Source organism: Amia ocellicauda, chromosome 4, assembly GCF_036373705.1.
Source record: "Amia ocellicauda isolate fAmiCal2 chromosome 4, fAmiCal2.hap1, whole genome shotgun sequence".
Lineage (NCBI taxonomy): Eukaryota > Metazoa > Chordata > Actinopteri > Amiiformes > Amiidae > Amia > Amia ocellicauda.
The window spans coordinates 52,399,535-52,421,052 of NC_089853.1; the positions used below are offsets into that span (position 1 = coordinate 52,399,535).

The following is a 21,518-nucleotide window of genomic DNA, read 5'->3' on the forward strand; positions in this document are numbered from 1 at the left end:
ATCAATCACAGAGCAGCATTTGTGATCATTCCTCTGCAACCTTGTGAACTATATTCATAACATTTATACAGTCACACCAAGTTAACCCCTGTTCTTACTACTGAGGGAATAAACAACCAAAGTGTTGAAGTGTCACATAAAATTAATCATAGAAAAGAGTTAACCCATAGCATTTAGAGCATTTCCTTCCTATGCTTTTACTCAATATCACTGCTAATGTGTCAGTTTTCCAAAAGTCTGTCATTCTCCTCTGTACATTATACATTTGTCTCGTATTTTGGTTGTTACCACAACTGTCTGGGAATGAATGGCAAGAGGCCATGAGGGAACCAAACACTGGTAAGTTAGAGCATGGGCAGTCATGGCCATGATGCAAAATAGTCAACAGTTAATTCTCCCCAAACCTCAATATACCTGGGTAGGGCACTCTGCCTTTTGTGGCCAGTTCTGTCAGCAAGATTCCAAATGACCAGACATCTGATTTGATTGTGAACCGGCCGTATAGTGCTGCCTCTGGAGCAGTCCACTTAATGGGGAACTTGGCACCTGGCGGAAGGAAGAGGGAGAGAGATAGTGGGAGGGGGGGGTCAGGCAAGATAAGTTAGAGGACACTTCTTACAACGAAAGTGTACATGTCACTGAACTGTGGAAAGACTCTTGCTCCCTTTGAAACTCTGGTGGGAGGTAATCTAAAACACAGCCAAAATCACCCCCTCCATTCTCACCCTGTCTGGCCGTGTACTCATTGTCCTCAATGAGTCTCGCCAGTCCGAAGTCAGCCACTTTACATACTAAATTGTCGCCCACCAGGATGTTGGCAGCCCTCAGGTCCCTGTGCACATAGTTCATCCTCTCCACATAGGCCATTCCTGCTGCAATCTGGGGAACAGGGGATTATCATCATCATCATCATTGTAATTAAACAGATGCCTTTTTTGAAGGGAATTTAAATGGCTTTTCAAAACTGAGGAAGTCTTTGCATCAACATGTAAACATTCAAAGAATCTTTGATTGACAGTAGCTATTATTTTTAATTCATATTGGTGCGGTAGTACAGTACAGTACAGGAGCCTGTAGCCCACCGAATGTGAAATGAGTTGAAGCGTAGGGCTAAGGGAGTTTCTTTGATGGCTAAAGTTATAGTGGGTCTTGAGCTTGTCTCTACAATCTCTCCTCCCAGACAGACTGTGCTTAGGAGCTACATTAAAGAAAAAAAAAGAAAAAAACTTTGGGATTAGTAGAGTTGAACATCCCACATTTACTCAATGCCATAACATGTTAGCTACAGATTTGATGAAGTTGGTTTAATACATAAAAAAGCCCCGATATGCACAGAGAATGGCATTCAAAGCAATCTCTCAGTTCTAAAAAGAGTTCTAATTTCAAATCAAGTCCTGCTTGTTCATCAAATCTATGGTTTCATGGCTATACAGTGAGGGAAAAAAGTATTTGATCTCCTGCTGATTTTGTACGTTTGCCCACTGACAAAGAAATGATCAGTCTATAATTTTAATGCTAGGTGTATTTTAACAGTGAGAGACAGAATAACAACAAAAAAATCCAGAAAAACGCATTTCAAAAAAGTTATAAATTCATTTGCATGTTAATGAGGGAAATAAGTATTTGATCCCCTATCAATCAGCAAGATTTCTGGCTCCCAGGTGTCTTTTATACAGGTGACGAGCTGAGATTAGGAGCACTCTCTTAAAGGGAGTGCTCCTAATCTCAGCTCATTACCTGTATAAAAAACACCGGTCAACAGAAGCAATCAATCAATCAGATTCCAAACTCTCCACCATGGCCAAGACCAAAGAGCTGTCCAAGGATGTCAGGGACAAGATTGTAGACATACACAAGGCTGGAATGGGCTACAAGACCATCACCAAGCAGCTTGGTGAGAAAGTGACAACAGTTGGTACGATTATTTGCAAATGGAAGAAACACACAATAACTGTCAGTCTCCCTCGGTCTGGGGCTCCATGCAAGATCTCACCTCGTGAAGTTTCAATGATCATGAGAACGGTGAGGAATCAGCCCAGAACTACACGGGAGGATCTTGTTAATGATCTCAAGGCAGCTGGGACCATAGTCACCAAGAAAACAATTGGTAACACACTACGCCGTGAAGGACTGAAATCCTGCAGCGCCCGCAAGGTCCCCCTGCTCAAGAAAGCATATGTACAGGCCCGTCTGAAGTTTGCCAATGAACATCTGAATGATTCAGAGGAGAACTGGGTGAAAGTGTTGTGGTCCATGAGACCAAAATCGAGCTCTTTGGCATCAACTCAACTCGCCATGTTTGGAGGAGGAGGAATGACCCCAAGAACACCATCCCCACCGTCAAACATGGAGGTGGAAACATTATGCTTTGGGGGTGTTTTTCTGCTAAGGGGACAGGACAACTGCACCGCATCAAAGGGACGATGGACGGGGCCATGTACCGTCAAATCTTGGGTGAGAACCTCCTTCCCTCAGCCAGGGCATTGAAAATGGGTCGTGGATGGGTATTCCAGCATGACAATGACCCAAAACATACATACATACATACATAGAAAATCTGTGGAAGGAGCTGAAGGTTCGAGTTGCCAAACGTCAGCCTCGAAACCTTAATGACTTGGAGAGGATCTGCAAAGAGGAGTGGGACAAAATCCCTCCTGAGAAACGTCTGACCTCTGTGATTGCCAACAAGGGTTTTGCCACCAAGTACTAAGTCGAAGGGGTCAAATACTTATTTCCCTCATTAACATGCAAATCAATTTATAACTTTTTTGAAATGCGTTTTTCTGGATTTTTTTGTTGTTATTCTGTCTCTCACTGTTAAAATACACCTAGCATTAAAATTATAGACTGATCATTTCTTTGTCAGTGGGCAAACGTACAAAATCAGCAGGGGATCAAATACTTTTTTCCCTCACTGTACATAGGCTCTGGCAGAATTTTCCCCTTTCCATCTTTTACAGCTACAGCAAAAAGGTTTCATATTCCCTCATGGTACACATAAGTGACCTAATCAATGAAGTTAATTTCAGAAGTCAGCATGGCAACAGAAAAGCTCGTCAGATCTAAAGGATGATTGATACTCTTAGTAAGTATTAAACACACTTGTATTGGGGGGCATTGTAACAAATACACTGTGATCAGAAGCAGATAAACAGAAGCCCACAAGAGATGAAAATAATATTCCCTTTACAAAGAAGTTTGAGAAGTACTGGCTATGTTAAAGGGGAACTCCACCGAAATTCCATAGTTTCTCAGGAAACATATTCTGTGGAGTGTGCTTGATCATGTCCAGCTCATTCTAAGTACCAGAATTTAGAGATCGAGAAATAAGCCATAACATCACGTGGGTGATAACTCTGGAGGTGCTTTGCTGGAAGTCAATTGGGAAAATCAGAAAAGTCACTGAAATCATTAAAAACAAAACATTTTATGGCCCCATCACCCTATTTTTCCAAAAGAACCATCGGGCTGTACTCATAAATAGTTTATTTCACCACCCAGACCTGTCACTATTATGTTACATGATTATTTGATGGACTACTATGTAGTCTAGAGCGGTGAGTGAACTGAGCACGCACGTACTCCAAAGGGGAATCCTGTCTCTTTGTTTTGATCTGGCTGATGGCAGAAGCGAGAAGATTGAACAAGAGTAACTACTACTTTTGGAAGCTATGAATATATACAATAGTTTTCTACTAGGGAAGTAGTGTGGAGTAGGCTCTGGACTCCTAAGAAGAGGGTTGTAGTTTCAATTCTAGGTGCAGGACAGTGCTGTTGTACCCTTAAGCAAGGCACTTGCTTAACCAAGATTGCTCCAGTAAAACCCAGCTATTTAAATGGGTAATTGTATATAATAATAATAATGTGATATATTGTAACAATTGTATGTTGCCCTGAATAACAGTGTCTGCTAAGAAATGTAATATATTAATATTTATGCATGACCTTCCAGCTCATTTTACTTACTCACTACTGTGTACGAAACTCCCAATTTTTAGTGCTTCTGAAAATGTACTTCGATGTGTATAATATTTGTATTAGAGTTCATCGGTATGGTGTGGTTTATGTCAGTGGATGTCAAGGCAATGTCACAGTGATCCGCTCTCACCTGTGACGCCATATCCACTAGCTGGGGTAGTCGCAGCATTTTGCCCATGTCGCCCTTGAGGAAGTCCAGTAAGCTGCCTGTAGATGAGAAAATCAGGAGCAAAGTGGCTGTTTCAGCTGTGACCCAAGACATTGGTGAAACATTGGTGAAAGCACCTGGTCAGGTCTGCTTCCCCTGCATTAAAATACACCGATCAGCCATAACATTACAACCACTGACAGGTGAAGTGAATAACACTGATAATCTCGTTATCACGGCACCTGTCAGCGGGTGGGATATATTAGGCAGCAAGTGAACATTTTGTCCTCAAAGTTGATGTGTTAGAAGCAGGAAAAATGGGCAAGCATAAGGATCTGAGCGACTCTTCTGTACTATAGTAATTTACATTTTAGTCTTAAAAAAAAAAAAAAAAAGTTACCCAACTGAACACTTCTTGTTTCACGTTCTTATTTTTTTTTCTTTTTGTTTGCTTTTCCATGTAAAACCACAATAAAAGAGAACTGAAACAAAAAGCAAATCTTGCTGTGATTGTAGGAAGGGATGAGGTATCAGTATTGACCATAGCCTATACTCCAAATAAATGTATTAATAAAATGAACAGCACTGTAAGAAACAGTTTCATGACAGGTTGCCCCATGCCTGAGGTTATCAGGAGTGTAGTTTTATACATGCGGTGTTCTGTACAGCAGTGTACCTTGGCCCATGTACTCCGTGACAATGTAGATGGGCTCTTCTGAGACCACTGCATATAACTGCACCAGCTTCTCATGACGCAGCTTCTTCATCACCTGGGCCTCCTGCAGGAAAGCCTCTGGAGACATAGTCCCAGGCTTCAGGGTTTTGATTGCTACCCGTGTTGTCCCATTCCATGTTCCTGTTACAAATCACCAGCAGGGTACCAAGAAGAAGTTAGGCAGGGCTTTTTCCTCCACTGACTGTTCACACCCACTTGCATTCTCAAACAGGGATGGAGGCTTTGCGGGTCTGCTTTATTTACATCAGATTAAGTCAGGGGTGCCCCAACCTTAGAGATTCAGAAAGCTTCATAGGGCAACCTTTAAATCATCCATCTCTATGACTTGGATTTAATGTTGATCAATAAAGCAGTTGTTGTGGTAAATGGAGTCATTTAGAGAATACCCATCATCTCTCAAGGACTACATTTCATTAAATGAATAAGTGACTTGCTTGATAACATTTTCTTAATCTTTTGATTTTCGTGACTTAAATACACCTTTTCAGTATTTCCCTTATCAACAAATGGGGAAAAATCTAATTAAATCTAATGAAAATAAAATAAATGCGCACTACAACTATTCTTGCAGGATTATGTGAATATCAGAAAATGGTTCTACGGTTCCATATCCCCCCAGCATCAGCATATGTACACATTTCTAAATATGAATAAATACATCAATGCAAACACACAAATAACTTCACATCTTACCCATCCAGACCTCCCCAAAGCAGCCCTGGCCCAGTTTGACATCCAGTCGCAGGGACTCACGGGGAATCTCCCAGGCATCCCGAGCCAAACCCTGAGTCTGGGGCTTCAGGACAGGGCACACCTCTGTCAGAGTGTGACACAGACCATCTGCATGTTCTGAGGGGGGGGGGAGAAAGATCAACACCACTGTTCTTTTATTCTCCTTCTGCAGTCAGATCTATAAATGATCCACTTCTCTTTCGAGTCTCTCAACTTTCCTATCTTCTCCGTTGAGCATTACCACTCAAATGCGATATTCCCCAGGTTCTGGCAACTGCAAACTTGTGAAACTGACTGATTTACAGCAGCTTGAAGAGGTGACTTTAAATGATGATCCACTGCACTGTCAGACTCAAAGATTCCCAGAAACCACTTGTGCAATACATGTGACAGTTAGCACACACATTTCCCTTATGGCCTAGATTTTTGTTTTGTTTTGTTTTTTACTTTGTGTTCTCTGAATCCACTTGCAGTGGATGTGAAAGTCTTGCCTTTCTTTTAGATTTAGTTCACGTCTTGGATACCATGCTGTGCTCTATGTGTTCCTTTCCCAATGGGAATCTCGTCTTAAGGACTTTGGGAAACCTGGTGGTAGCAGCCATCATGGTTTCTCCAGGGTCACAAGACCTTGTTTTCACATTTGCACTTACTGCTCTAGTGTGTAATAAACAATTGGTCCTAACATTTCTTGTTAGGTCACTTTTTATTATTGTTATTATTATTAGTAGTAGTAGTAATATTAGTAGTAGTAGTAGATTATAGATCCAGTTCTATCAAGCCCTAAGTGTTCATTGAGTTTATGAGTGTTGAACAAGTACTTTAACAACCTGAAGTCAGTTCCCTTAATTGAAATACTGACTTGCTTAATTGATCAATAATCAAGCTGTGTTCTCAGATGTTACAAACAGGTGATTTAGGGTGACCCATATAACTAAGCAGGCTGGGGCTCTCCAGGACCAGGGTTGAAAACCACTTACTAGATGAACTGGTGATTCAAAACTGATCCTCAGTGGACTATATAAGAGACTTTCGTGTCACTTCCTCTCCCTGCATTCCACCACCACCCCACCCCACCCCACCCGTCTCTGTTACTCACTGCGGTAGTGACTGACAAGCTGCTGCAGGTTGCTGAACTGAGTGCGAGATGTAATGTAGAACCCTCCACTGTCCAGTTTGCGGATTTTGTAGTGTTTGACATTCAGGCCTTTCGTGTTGTCGTAGTCAAGAACTGACAGACAGTAGGCACCTAGTCAGGTGGGATGGATAATTAACAAGGGATAGGGAGATGGAGTGAGGCAGAGAAAAAGAAAAACAAGAGGCATTGTGTTAGGACATTTTGAAAAACGACAGGGCTATGAGGTATCGGCTTGTATTCAAGCTTTTTCAAACCATAACCAGTCACAACTACCTTAACCAAGTCATGACAGCTTAGCAAATGGCTACGTTTTCATGTTCTATTTTAATAAGCATTTTGACATACGTTAGTGAAAAGATGCAGGTCACCAACAAAAAGGGTAACCAAGACGAAGTAATTCACAGCTGATTATTATCTAGTTATGGGATTAATATATTTTCTGTCATGCATTTATATTCTTTTTAAACATAAAACTGGAATACAGCATTTCAAACCCTTCTTAATCCCAAGTAAATGGGCATCCATCAAATTATGATTAAAGTGTGAAGTCTTATCATGAGCTTCACACTCAGAATTGAATAAATGAAGAATACAAATTGTAACAGAAATAGAAATGTTGCTTTGTCATTTAAAAAAAACAAAGTGGGAACATAAACTGGAATTATCAAGTCTAGGCTGACTGGGGAATGTAGGGCCTAACACCATCTTTGTGAACCTCCTTGCTTCATGGGAAGTCATTACAAACTCCAATAGCTGTGGCACTAAAATCCTCCTAGACCGCTTCATCACTCTCACCCTCTCTTTTGCTCATGCTGTAAAACTCCACAGCCTTGTCTAGGTCAACACACATAGCAGCCACAAGAGGGTGCAGTGAAAATGGCTGGTATATTTCAGTCCCCCCCCTCACCGTCACCGTCACCTTCACCCCCCCCCCCCCTCCGCTCTTTTTTACCTCCTTTACTGAATAGCTGAGATCTGGCCTCTGGTTATTCAGAACAGGCTATGCACAGTGACCTACTTCTGTCTGCTTTCCTCATCCATAGTCCCTCGACTCTTTTAAAATCCCACTGCTGTGTCGTCTTTCAACCAAAATCCACTTCTATCTTCCACTCTGCCTACCATATGCCACCCCCCGACCCCCCCCATGCTGCTCTGCCCGGACTTGTCTTAGAATAGATATAAACTGACAAAATGCACACATGCTATAAAACAGTCTACCAGGTAGTGTAAAGTTAACACTTCACTTATCCTCCTCTCTCCATTGGATCTCCTCCTGCCTTGCTTTCTGTTTTTCTAAATCTCCCATTCATCTAAATAATCTAACCATTTATAAAAGGCAATCTATAAAAATCTAAAAAGGTGCTTTACAATGCATTCGAAAAAATATGCACAAGTTCTTGGATCTAATGTCAGAGTGCAGAATAAATTGTTCACTATGATCTTATTGGCTTTTAATGCATCTCTTGAAATTATTGATGCCTGAAAGCCTTGAACACATGGGGTCTGTTTGACAAGTGAAGCCCAATAATTGAATCCATTTAGTTGTTACCAGTTTGGATGAAGCAATTCCCAGATGACACTGCTGCTCCTCAGGCCTAGGCTGGACCAGCCCTGCTCTAGTCACTCTAGGGCACAGTGCTTACCAGATGCTGTGGTGTCACTCACCTTTGGTAGTCTCACTCTCCCTCACCAAGAAAGTTCCCCTTCGGTTTTCCAGGTTCAGTAAGAGCCTCTCAGAATCCCTGCGCGTGATCTTCCCAAAGTACCACCTGAGGAAGGAGATGGAAAAATTTGGGATCGAGTGGCAGGGATGGGATGAAGGAGGATGAGGAAGAGAAAGTGTTGGAATGAAGTGCGTAGGCTGCTGAATATGTACTTTCAGAAGAGAGGTCACAAGTTTGCGTCCGTGGAAAGACTATCTAATCTATAGGAAGTAAGCGAGGGTGTGTGTGGCAGGGCTGGGGGTGATACTGTCAGCTCTTATCAAAGTCTACAACAACTCTCCACACTGGCCTGGCAGTCATGAAACTGCACTCACCTTTCACTGCTCCCCTACACATAACACAACACAAAATCAATCCCTACTGGCTGAGGAGATGGTGGAGTGGAGTGGGGGTGGAAAGGGAGGGAGAGATGGAAAGATGAAGGTGGCAAATTTACACCACCACCCCCCTGCTCTCTCTACCTCTTGGAGGGTAGCAAGAAAAAAAAAAAAACTAAAAAGAAGAAGAAAGGGGGGGAAAAAGGAGAGATTTACTCTTCAGCCTGGATGGAGTCTGAAGGAGCAACATAATTGCTGGGAATGTAACCACTTTCTCCAGTAGTCAGGGAGCGCGCAAGCCACCAGTCCCCTTCCCTGCAACACACAAAAAAACAGGGTATACCGTCACAACTGTGAAGCTGCTCACAAAAACAAAACACAGGATAAATGGTTACCCGTCACTGTTTTAAATGTATGTATTTATTTATTGATTCAAGGATAAAAACAAAAAAACTGACAAATTGCTGCAGCACCTTGGACACAAACACTGCCTTCTGTCTCTTCTCTGGAGACAGTTTCACGCTGTGCTGTGGTCGAGTTCTGTATATATTCAAGTCTGCGGTTTGCAGGATATTACACTTCAGGCGATCTGCTTTCAAGCGACTAAAAATCGACTGTTTACCCTGCTAACCACCCCCCATCTCTAATCCCAAGCCAAAACAGCTCATATTTCAGGAAATGTGAAATAAGTGATGATAGTTTCTGGAAAATGTCTTTTGAATAATATAATATTTAAAGGACTTGCCTGCAATGAAGGTTTGCAAAACAAAACAAAACAAAATATAACAGCATTTGAAACTTTTATTTCAAACCAAGGCCTAGACCACATTCAAATTGGGTGGTTTGTCATTTGTGATGCTGAAGTTTTGATTTGTTCTAGGCCCAAGCCAGACACCATTCAAACACATTTTCAGACAGTACAGTTTCTTAATCAGCCCGACACAAAAAATATATTCATTCGAATAGACATGCTGAGCTCCTAACATTAGAGTAACTAACTTATTTTGTGACGGTAATAAAGAGCAAAATGAGGTAAGCATTTAATTTATCATGAAGTTCATTGTTCATCCCTGATTCTCTGGCAATGAGAGGTCTATTCCCTTGCCTCCTAACTCAAGGAACTTCAGTTATTTATTTTTTATTAATTTTAATTAAACTGTTTAAATGAAGCCAATAAAACATAATTAATCTCTCTCATAACACAATGTACTACAACAGTCTGATTTTATAGCTTCCACAGGAGGTAAGTCACTCAGAAACCACAACGATCAGGGGGAGATTAATATAATATAGTAGCACGCAAATTAATTAGAAAATGCCATCAACTCTGTGGGTTTAGTTTATTGAGCATATGAAATAGTGTTGGAATGTGCTGGAAACCTGTTACAGATGGGCAGATTATCTAATTGGATTTACTACAACAAACACATCATTCATTTGAGCAAGGGAGCAGGAGACAAATATGAAAATACGTTTTAGAATTGGCTTGGGATGCTTCAATAAAAGTGCAGGTAAACGGAATTCTATTATTAGGAACCCTGTGTCCAGGTTACCACCTCATTCAACTAATAATTGCCTGTATTGGAGCAATTTAAGCAGGTTTGGTGAATTAGAGAGGCTGGTAACATCTGCTGGACTACAGCAAGATCAGAGTTAAGCACAGCTCAGATACACATATTTTAAAATCCAAACCAATTTTGAGAACAGTGGGCAGCTCATACTTAACGTCTGGCTTTCTTATATCTATCCCACAATATGATAATCGCATTGTAGGTATCGATATTTTGTGCACACCTGGGTCAATTAAAGATACTAATTGGTATTTGTATTTGAAAATATAATGTCCCTGTATTTGAGTATTTTTAAATAACCTGCCCCAAAACAACTATTTGTATTTGAAGTATTTAAATAAATACTTCTGAAAATCGAATACTCCTGAACTCACGATCTGTGCAGATTCTAGTTGTAAATATTAAACATGTTTGATATTATCGTGTCAGCCTCAACAAGCTAAAGTTTGGATCGGAGGGCAAGCGTTTGCATCACAGACCCTCTCACACTACATGTTCATCGGTACGGGCACACGCCCCAGCCAACCTGTTTGATGTCAAGATCAGTGTCAATTTGTCAGGGATGGATAAATCTGTCTTTATCTGGGCTAAAAAACATGTAGTCTGAGTTTAGCTTTAGTCACAGGGTTAGAGTTTAGCAATGCCAAAACTATGCCACGCTGATACTGATACCAAAGGAAGCCATACTTAATAATGGTAATACACAAAGCTGGTCTTTTTGGCTATGAATCCTCATGTGGTGAATTAACACCGATGTACAGCTCAAGAACAGACATAATCGCAAAGTGTTCTACCGTCTGGCTTTTCTGACCACGCTCCCAGTAATTAAATTGGTTTGATTACCTGATTGACTGGAACAGTTAAATACTTCTCTCCAGGCTGGACAATATATTTTACAGGTACTGTAGCTGGCATCAAAGACACATTTGGACCATGGACTGTAAAAAGACCTTTAAGTCATGTTATATAGGGCTACTTGATACAATACCTAGATGAAACTGGAAATTGAGAGCTCTGGTTGGACCAAAAAACAGAAAACACTGGCCTTCTATTTTCTTCTATGGTTAACCCTCCATTCACCGTCTCCAACTGTGTATTCTGCATCGACCAAGTATGTGAATGAAGGATTCAAAGAGTTGAAGTGGGGATACACTAATGGACTTGCTAAGAGCAGCAGCAAAGAGTTCTCAGCAAGCTAAAAGGCACCACTGTCTTATTATCATATTAAATCTCCTGATGGGTGCGTACACATCAATGCTTTATGATGAAACCAACCCAGTAACTCTTCAAAGCTTGTGATGGGTTAGTTCAGTTTCAGCTGCAGACAATACACCTTTGACTGCATGCTAATAAGCAAATAACCCATTTCCAATAGCTGGATTGGGTCCGAGTTCCTCAGAGCTACGCTGCCTCAGCCAAGGCTTTAAACAAAGACAGGGTAAGACTTTCAAAGCAGTTTGCTCCAGGGTAAAGATTTGCTATAATTAAGTGTAAACGTTGATGCCTCCCACACAATGTAGGAATTTTTGACCCCCCCCCCAGCATCTGTGCTTCTGTTCGTTTTAAAATGTCAGCTTGTGAGGAATTTTAGAAAGGCAGGTTTCAGACTTTATATTGTTTTTGTAATTGGGATTTGGTCTCCATTTTCTCTCTCAATTATTATTTTTTTTTTTCAAAATGTCCGAAACACATCGGTCTCGCACAAGGCTAGGCTCCACACAGGCCACTATTCTCCAAACCAAATGCCTCTCTAATCAATGGAAAGAATATGTATCACTCCCCAACCGTTGGAAGTGATACCTGCACCTGAACTAATAGTTGACAGTAATTGTATTTTCCTTTACATACACAAAAGTGTTACCATGCCACAGCAGGGAAACTATGTGAGAAATTAGGGTACAGAAAAAACAGAAGCAGCAAACTGGGAAAGTTTGAACTATTGGCAGAGCAAAGTCACTCTTTCAAACAAATAAAACATGCAAAAATTCTTCCCCTTTAAGTAAATGGATTAGCAGCAGTATGAATAAGGTCACTATGGTGAGAAGAAAACTGTGGTATAGTGCTTTACTCATGCACAGTGATTTGTGTGATGATTTTACCACAGTTAGTTTTAGGATGGTTTGTTTTGCATGAAAATATCTTAAATGATATGTGACAGCCACAAAAGACGAACACAATTAATTTACATCCAGGTGCTCTAACTGATTGTGATTAATTAGCTGTAAGTCATGTGTCACAGCCCCACCCATTCATTGTCATTTTGACAAAATAATGTGATTCAGTGATGCATGATGCAGTATATCATTGCACCCTGCTGAAAAGCTATTCAGTCGTAATAAATAAATAAAATGATTTAAACCTATAAAATATATTTTAAACTGTGGGATTGATGACGCTTTAGCAAATACAACTAAATAAATCAAATCCTGCCCAAATCTAAGCTGTCAAGCATGCTAGAATCATTAAAAAGGCAACATATTGTGCTAGTTTGAAATTTGTAAAGCAGCATGATGGAGCAAAGGGAGTGAAGTACTGTCAAAATAATGAGTGCAGAATAAAATACAACAAAAGCCACTAAAAGCCATAAAGTATTATGAAGGAACTGTACCTTTGTAGAGCATAGACAAATAAAACCATTTGGGGGAGGGGGGGCGGGGAAGAAACAAGCGATTACATTTTTGTAACTTTTAAAAAGGACAAACAACACACACAAAACAGTCTTCACCATTGTGCAGGTCTCAATTAACTGGAGTTTGTGCTCAGGAAGTCACTTCTAGAGAGGTCTAACAGTTTTAGAGCATTTCAGAGTTTATTCTGGCGCACAGGTAAAAAAATATATATATATTGATTGCAAAAAATAAATAAAAAAGATTAATTTAAAATCAGTTTTACTAACCTGCAGTTCAACTTTCTCCTAAATTATATCATGAAGCATGTGAGGGGAGAAAAGGAAGGGGAATAGGGGGGGTTTAAAAGACACAAACAGCAAGCATTAGAGCATAAAAAGAGACTTTCAGAGATTTCCAGAACATTAAAGACAAGCTGGCATTTGAGGGAAATAGAAAATTGATCTCCCCCTAACGCACACGCAATACAGACACCTTTACAAAGCATTAGCACAGGCCTAGTCTATATATAGATGGCTTCATTATGCTTCTGGAAAAAAAATCCAGTTACAATAGTACTTATTGGTTTCAAGCTACCCAAGACTGGATGATTTCAGCTAAGGTTTTTTCGGATTTGTCATGGTAACAACTGTTGCACGTCAGAAAACAGAAAGCATTCTTCCCCACGGACAGATGCTCCTCAGAAGAGGGTCCCTTTTAGAAGAAACACAAATTGCCCTACAGCTTTTTGTGTAACTCCAGGGAATGACACAGGACATAGGAATGCGTCTTAGTCTTGCATAAAAGATGTCAAGCTCAGACAGTCTACAATTGAAGAGGACAATGAGAAAATTGCTGAGATACATGGCCAGTGCAAAGAAATTGAAAAATGAAGGAAGGGGAATTGTTACATTTATTTTCTCTAGAGCTAGACTTCTTACCGAGACAAAAATGGAGGACAAGTAAGTTATGGTTTTAAGATGCTGAAGGGGAGATCCTGGAACTACTATCGGTAGTCAAACCAAACTCACAGCTAGGTAAACAGTTTCATACAGAATAAAACTCCAGAAGAGATTGAAAAGTCAAATACCCATCCCTGGTCACTAAGAAAACAGGTCATAACTGAACTTCATATGCACTTTGCCTTTCAGACTCTTACCCATCTTACAAAAAACAAACACATTTTCTCTCTTGGGAGTAGAGTAGAGGTTCTCTTGACTAGAATGCAGTGAAGAGAATGCATGCTATCGTAGAAATATTAATTTAATCACCAAGAAAAAAAAAAAAAAAAAAAAAAAACAACCTGAAACACAGATCCTAAACATCTTTGAAGTTGTTGGTTCTTTGTATGGCATTTCTGTCCTTGTTGCACCCCCTTCTGACCAATAAACAACAGTATTATTGTACAGTACTGAAAATATCAATTAAAATGCGTCTAATGGTTAAACTCAACAGTGCCTCTTGCGTCATGTAAGTGATAATTGCATTTTAATGTGCATCTCTGAAAAATAAGAAATTAACTGGGTTAAATGTTAAAGTCCCGTCCTTGAGGCCTCCCTGCTGTGCACTCCACTTTAACTGGGAAAACCTCTACGAAACCAGGGTTTCTTTTTCCAAAACTGTCTATATATCAACTGCTCATTTTGCAAAGTGGAAACTCATGTTCCTATGGTTACAATTTTTCAGCATGTGGCAGAGGAACTCTCTGTGAAGAAATGGTTTAATTGGAGGGCTGAGATTGAAGAATTGGAAACTGGAGAGGAGGGGAGGCAGGCAGAGTGGGAGAGAGTGACTGGTGTGTCTAATTAGTGAGGTGTGGGTATATGTGTGTGTGTAACTGTCTGTGTCAGTGTGGGGAGGTGGCAGACCCAGCCTCTCCTTACGTGTTGTTGACGATTTGCAGTCTCTCGCCCTTCTTGAAAGAAAGGTCTGACGCCGTCCGCGATTCGTAGTCGTACAGCGCCACAAAGGTGGTGACACCTCCTGTGCCAGAGAGGAGGAAGACATTGACAAAGACAATGATAATTATGGTACCAAAAAAATAAATAAAGGGAATCAATGAAGATCCACTTGTGTCAGTCATTCAACATAAATAACAGCAATTTTTGTTTGTACATTTCAGCAAGTATTCATAAACATACCATGGTTAAAAGGGATTAGTATATCACCTGGGATAAAGAGGACTAAGTACCAGCAATATTTAAACACTGAAAAGGCAATGCCAAAGGAAATGCAAGCATATTCTATTCTTCAAACTCAACAGAGAGACAAGGAACATGGGTGGTAATTTAAATCAATGGTCAATGGTTACTCTCAGGAATATTTTGGATGAATTTGAGATTGTTGCATTAAAAATAGTTTAAAAACATCTCATCATACAAAGTCATTCTTCGGTAGACCTACGTGATAGTCAGAACAAAAACAAAAAGACACATAAGACCCCCAGATCCAGAGGTCAAGGACTCCTGAGGGTAAGGGGAACACTTGGTGAAAAATGACCCAACCCTTGGAGAGGCCCAATCCAGTTAGTTTGTCTGCAGGACCATGGTGGTAGACCATGGAGGAAAACTCAATGAATGTCAATATTACCATGTAGATTACACATATACATGTACCTCTATTTGGGGAAGTGATGCTCCCGGCGGATTCCACTCCTCCGAAGAGGGCGAGCTCTGCATTGTTGGTGTGCGGCTGGTTGGTGCGCCGGGAGACATCGACAGCAGGGCTGCGGTTTGGGGTGAGGGTCTGCTGCCCAGGACTCAGGGCAGGGTGATGGGAGACCCCACATCCGGTTCCATCCAGACTCCGTGACCGCTGGCCTGGATCCTTGGGCTTGCTCTTCGTTCCCCCCATCACGCAGCCTGAGAAACAAACGGCAAATGACACCTGCAATGACTTTCAATTCTCAAAAGGAACTTCACTAAGCTGGGTTGACTCCAATTAATGAAGGAAGTCATTCCACTGAGACTTACATCTAGGTACAGATGCATTTTGCAAAGTTTAAGATCACATTCACCTATTTCTGCCTATATCTTCTAATCCATTCAATACCAGCATGCCCAATTTTCCATCTTCTCCACATTGTAAGGGGGCAGTTTTTACACAGTTGATTGCATAATTCAAACTGCCTTCTACTACAGACACATATTTTAAATTTTGAATCATCAGTCCAGAGCACCTGCTGCCATTTTTTGTACCCCAGTTCCTGTGTTTTCATGCATAGTTGAGTCGCTTGGCCTTGTTTCCACGTCGGAGGTATGGCTTTTTGGCCGCAAGTCTTCCATGAAGGCCACTTCTGACCAGACTTCTCCAGACAGTAGATGGGTGTACCAGGGTCCCACGGTTTTCTGCCAATTCTGAGTTGATGGCAATGCTGGACATCTTCCGATTGTGGAGGTAAGTAAGCATGATGTGTCTTTCATCTGCTACAGTAAGTTTCCTTGGCCGACCACTGCATCTACGGTCCTCAGCATTGCCCGTTTCTTTGTGCGTCTTCAAAAGAGCTTGGACATCAGGAAACCCCTGTCTGCCTTGAAATTTCTGAAAGTTGCTGTGCTCAGTCTTGCCATAGTGTATGACTTTTGACAGTAAACTGTCTTCAGCAACATCACCTTAGCTGAGTTTGGCTGTTCCTCACCCAGTGTTATTCCTCCTACACAGCTGTTTCTGTTTCAGTTAATGATTACAGTGAGGGAAAAAAGTATTTGATCCCCTGCTGATTTTGTACGTTTGCCCACTGACAAAGAAATGATCAGTCTATAATTTTAATGGCAGGTGTATTTTAACAGTGAGAGACAGAATAACAACAAAAAAAATCCAGAAAAACGCATTTCAAAAAAGTTATAAATTGATTTACATGTTAATGAGGGAAATAAGTATTTGACCCCTTCGACTTAGTACTTGGTGGCAAAACCCTTGTTGGCAAAACCCTTGTTGGCAATCACAGAGGTCAGACGTTTCTTGTAGTTGGCCACCAGGTTTGCACACATCTCAGGAGGGATTTTGTCCCACTCCTCTTTGCAGATCCTCTCCAAGTCATTAAGGTCTCGAGGCTGACGTTTGGCAACTCGAACCTTCAGCTCCCTCCACAGATTTTCTATGGGATTAAGGTCTGGAGACTGGCTAGGCCACTCCAGGACCTTAATGTGCTTCTTCTTGAGCCACTCCTTTGTTGCCTTGGCTGTTTGTTTTGGGTCATTGTCATGCTGGAATATCCATCCACGACCCATTTTCAATGCCCTGGCTGAGGGAAGGAGGTTCTCACCCAAGATTTGACGGTACATGGCCCCGTCCATCGTCCCTTTGATGCAGTGCAGTTGTCCTGTCCCCTTAGCAGAAAAACACCCCCAAAGCATAATGTTTCCACCTCCATGTTTGACGGTGGGGATGGTGTTCTTGGGGTCATTCCTCCTCCTCCAAACACGGCGAGTTGAGTTGATGCCAAAGAGCTCGATTTTGGTCTCATCTGACCACAACACTTTCACCCAGTTCTCCTCTGAATCATTCAGATGTTCATTGGCAAACTTCAGACGGGCCTGTATATGTGCTTTCTTGAGCAGGGGGACCTTGCGGGCGCTGCAGGATTTCAGTCCTGTTCAGTGTGTTACCAATTGTTTTCTTGGTGACTATGGTCCCAGCTGCCTTGAGATCATTAACAAGATCCTCCCGTGTAGTTCTGGGCTGATTCCTCACCGTTCTCATGATCATTGAAACTCCACGAGGTGAGATCTTGCATGGAGCCCCAGACCGAGGGAGACTGACAGTTATTTTGTGTTTCTTTCATTTGCGAATAACCGCACCAACTGTTGTCACCTTCTCACCAAGCTGCTTGGCGATGGTCTTGTAGCCCATTCCAGCCTTATGTAGGTCTACAATCTTGTCCCTGACATCCTTGGACAGCTCTTTGGTCTTGGCCATGGTGGAGAGTTTGGAATCTGATTGATTGATTGCTTCTGTGGACAGGTGTCTTTAATACAGGTAACGAGCTGAGATTAGGAGCACTCCCTTTAAGAGAGTGCTCCTAATCTCAGCTCGTTACCTGTATAAAAGACACCTGGGAGCCAGAAATCTTGTTGATTGATAGGGGATCAAATACTTATTTCCCTCATTATCATGCAAATCAATTTATAACTTTTTTGAAATGCGTTTTTCTGGATTTTTTTGTTGTTATTCTGTCTCTCACTGTTAAAATACACCTACCATTAAAATTATAGACTGATCATTTCAGTGGGCAAACATACAAAATCAGCAGGGGATCAAATACTTTTTTTCCCTCACTGTATCTGTAGGTCTCATGGTGGCATAACAAAATTCTCTCAATTTAAACTGCCTTTTTACAAAATTAACCTAGCATACATATTAAGCTAGAAGACAATGACCTGTGCTGTCTTCTCCTCTTTTGATTGTGCTGTGCATATTTTGCACTCACCATGAGAAGAAAAGCTCCAAGCCTCTTTGCACTGTAGATAACTCGTGTGCGTGTTTGAGAGAGAGAGAGAAGGGCACCATCTCGGCTTGAGTCATTTTGGCCTGAAGCTTACTGAAACCTCTGTTGGAATGTTATGTTGAAGGATCTTCATGTCCTCCAAAATTATTAAACTGAGAGTAGAACACAGTGAGGAAAACTGCAGTCAAAATATTTCACAGGCCTTGCTCAGTGTATTGAACTCAATTCCATAGTAAATGAAGAAAAAATTAAAATAAATTCAGGCAGTGTACCTGGTCTATCTGAGCACAAAGAAAAACACTTGGGGCATTAATTTGCTGAAAGAGCCTAATTTGTTCTTCCACATACATTACATGTGGCATCTTTGCATCTGGTTTAGGCATTTAAAAAACAAACCACGATTTCAGTAACCTGACTGCTCCCTGAATTTTAGTTAAAATATATATTATTTTCTGCCTGTGTTTAACCCATCTGTCTGCAACTTTTCTTGGTAATTATTAGTTATTCAACGGTAAACTGTAATTTGAAAAAGTCACTGTAAAGTTGATTTCTTCAGAGGAGGACGCTGTTGTTTCACATCCTGTTCAGAGGATATGGGCTGTGGATTGTGTGAGTGTGCATGTGCACATGCATGTGTGAGTGTGTGCCAGTGTGTATGTGTGTGCATGTGTGTGAATGCATATCCATGCACGTGAGCTTGATCAAAACCCTTTCAAGTCATGGATGTGAAAATAAAATGGAAGAAAATACACTCACACAAAAAGTCCCTAAACCGGAAATATGAATCTCTGTAGCAACTGTCTATAAGACCCCATTCACTTGCTAAAGCTTACAAACAGACCCAGATGAGGAGACCACTACCTCAGACGGAGAACAGGATTAAATAATACACACACACACAGACATGCACACAGCTGCTCTTACATCCCCTTTCCACAAAAACAGTAACAGGATTCAGAAGTTTTTGTTGCAGGGCCCCTTTAACAAACTGGTAGACAGGTGCAGGTGAAGTGGGGGTGAGTGATTGTGTATGTGTGTGTGTATATAAACATTATAAGGAGGAAATGGCACTGTAAAAATGTACAGTCCTTTGTTTCCACTTTAACAAGCTGTTAACAGCTCAGTCAACTGGAGAAAAAAATTGTAACTACAACTAAATGAAAAAAACCAAAACAAACAAAAAGAAAACAAGACTCCACAAAAAAAAAAAAAAAATTACAGGTGCAGTTTTCATCTCCCATGATGCATTCTGCGCTTCGCCCCCTGAATGCTGACTATTTAGTGTTAGAGAACATGACCATATTTGCAGATATCTTTACCTTCTGGAAATCAAACCAAGTCTAAACAGCCTCTTCCATCCTCCTGAAGTAATTCTATGCAACAAATAAAAACATCACAACCATTTGGCTCCTGATAAACAGCCATTTTCCCAGCACGAGAAGATTAGGTGACTGTGGCTAGACATTATGTCAGAAAGGTGTAATTGCTGGAGTGTAGACAATACACACCTACCCACTTTGTGTCAAACCTGAAATACAGACTTTCTGAGGCACTCTTCTTCCAGGTTTCCTCAGTGTAAAATTATACTGGGAATTCAATGAAGAGCATGGACAGGAACAGCTATAATTTTTCACCTGGTTATTAGGCTTTTTATTTTGATGTAGTCATTTGACAGGTGCCATTATCCTTTATGGATTTCTCTGCATGAAATATGTATATTTTTCCTTAATATCTTGGGTAAAACCCTACAGCTTTCTGGACAACAGGGTTAGCAGATAACACTGAATATTCAGTGCTCTAAGTACCTGCTTAACATTGCAAATTGAGGCGTCAAAATTCCTTAACCTAAGGGGAGAAATGGAGTGGAAACCTACAAACTTATGTATTCCAGATATACATATATATATATATATATATATAGTCCCCTGGGTGCTCAAATAATTTCCATCTGGGCCTGAGAATTGAGTTTGGGAAGAAGGCTGGAACCTGTCGTCTAACCACAGACACCATCAGTGCTTACACAGGCTGAGAGGTGGGCAAAGCTGGAGCTGGGATGCCCTGGCCTAGGTGCATGAGAGAGAACAATGTATAACTCAGATGAGCTGGAGTGAAATAGGTCAGCCAAGCACCACCGAAGACAGTGAAAAGAAGTCATTCTAGTGCACAGCTGCGTGATTAATTCGCTGCCTGAATAGAGAAGAAGGCCAGGGGGTAGGTAGACTCACTAGGACTCCACTGACTAACCTCCACACTGCACCTACACACACACACACACACACACCAGGCAAGGGAGCCATCATTAACTAACAACTCTGCAACCGATGACGACGACGACAACAACAACAACAACAACAACAACAACAACAACAACAACAACAACAACAACAACAACAACAACAACAACAACAACAACAACAACAACAACAACAACAACAACAACAACAACAACAACAACAACGGGGTCGGGAAGTAATTACTCTTGAAATTTCACATTTTCAATTAAGATGAAGCATTACAAGTAGGGATCTACAGCTGGGTCACAGAAAGCAGAACAACTAAAATGTAAATATGGTCAACAGTCAACAGAAGCTACACCACCTGCAAGACTGATATCAGAAGATAAAGTTTAGGGAAGGTGACAACTGGGACTGGGGGGACCTTAAAGAAAATCCAGTAGGTGAAGGAGTTCTAAACCATTGACCCAATATGTTAGACATGGTGCTGGAGAAGGTGTGAGATGATAATTGCAATCCCTGTCCCATCCAAATTGTGATGAAAGATCCAAAAGTGCTTTCCACTAGGGCAGTAGAGCCAAATCAAAGAAGTGGTTTGGAAAATTGTGACTCATGTAAAGTCATTCCAAAAGACTTGTTTATGTTGCTTTTCACAGCAAAGTCTAGCCTGGGCCAACAACAATACTCCAGGAAGGCTTTTCAAATGAAGAATCAGAGGGGAGGAATTGAGAAAAATGTCACCTGCCGAGAGGTTTGCAGAAAATTGATTGGACAGAAGATGCAAAGTGTAGCTTCCTCTTTAGATTCCTTTGGTGAAGAGGAAGGAAACCCTTACCCCTATCTTTGCACACTTCAGTCAGACTCATTTCATGCAGGGCCATCCATAGTACT

The 21,518-nt window shown here is 41.1% G+C and overlaps 1 protein-coding gene across 4 annotated transcripts in view; it reads right to left on the minus strand.

Moving 5' to 3' along the window:
- src (v-src avian sarcoma (Schmidt-Ruppin A-2) viral oncogene homolog) overlaps positions 1-21,518 on the minus strand; it is a 73,162-nt gene that overhangs the window by 3,805 nt on the left and 47,839 nt on the right. For 2 of the 4 annotated variants that reach the window (XM_066702739.1, XM_066702738.1), the window contains 11 exons: positions 15,563-15,808; positions 14,831-14,930; positions 13,238-13,255; positions 8,987-9,085; positions 8,395-8,498; positions 6,691-6,840; positions 5,556-5,711; positions 4,803-4,982; positions 4,109-4,185; positions 726-879; positions 415-546 (listed from right to left, as the gene is read on the minus strand). In XM_066702739.1, the coding sequence (XP_066558836.1) occupies positions 415-546; positions 726-879; positions 4,109-4,185; positions 4,803-4,982; positions 5,556-5,711; positions 6,691-6,840; positions 8,395-8,498; positions 8,987-9,085; positions 13,238-13,255; positions 14,831-14,930; positions 15,563-15,800 (1,408 nt within the window). In that variant the 5' untranslated portion in view covers positions 15,801-15,808. The remainder of the gene's footprint in view (positions 1-414; positions 547-725; positions 880-4,108; positions 4,186-4,802; positions 4,983-5,555; positions 5,712-6,690; positions 6,841-8,394; positions 8,499-8,986; positions 9,086-13,237; positions 13,256-14,830; positions 14,931-15,562; positions 15,809-21,518) is intronic. The other 2 variants (XM_066702741.1, XM_066702742.1) reach the window with 2 other exon arrangements.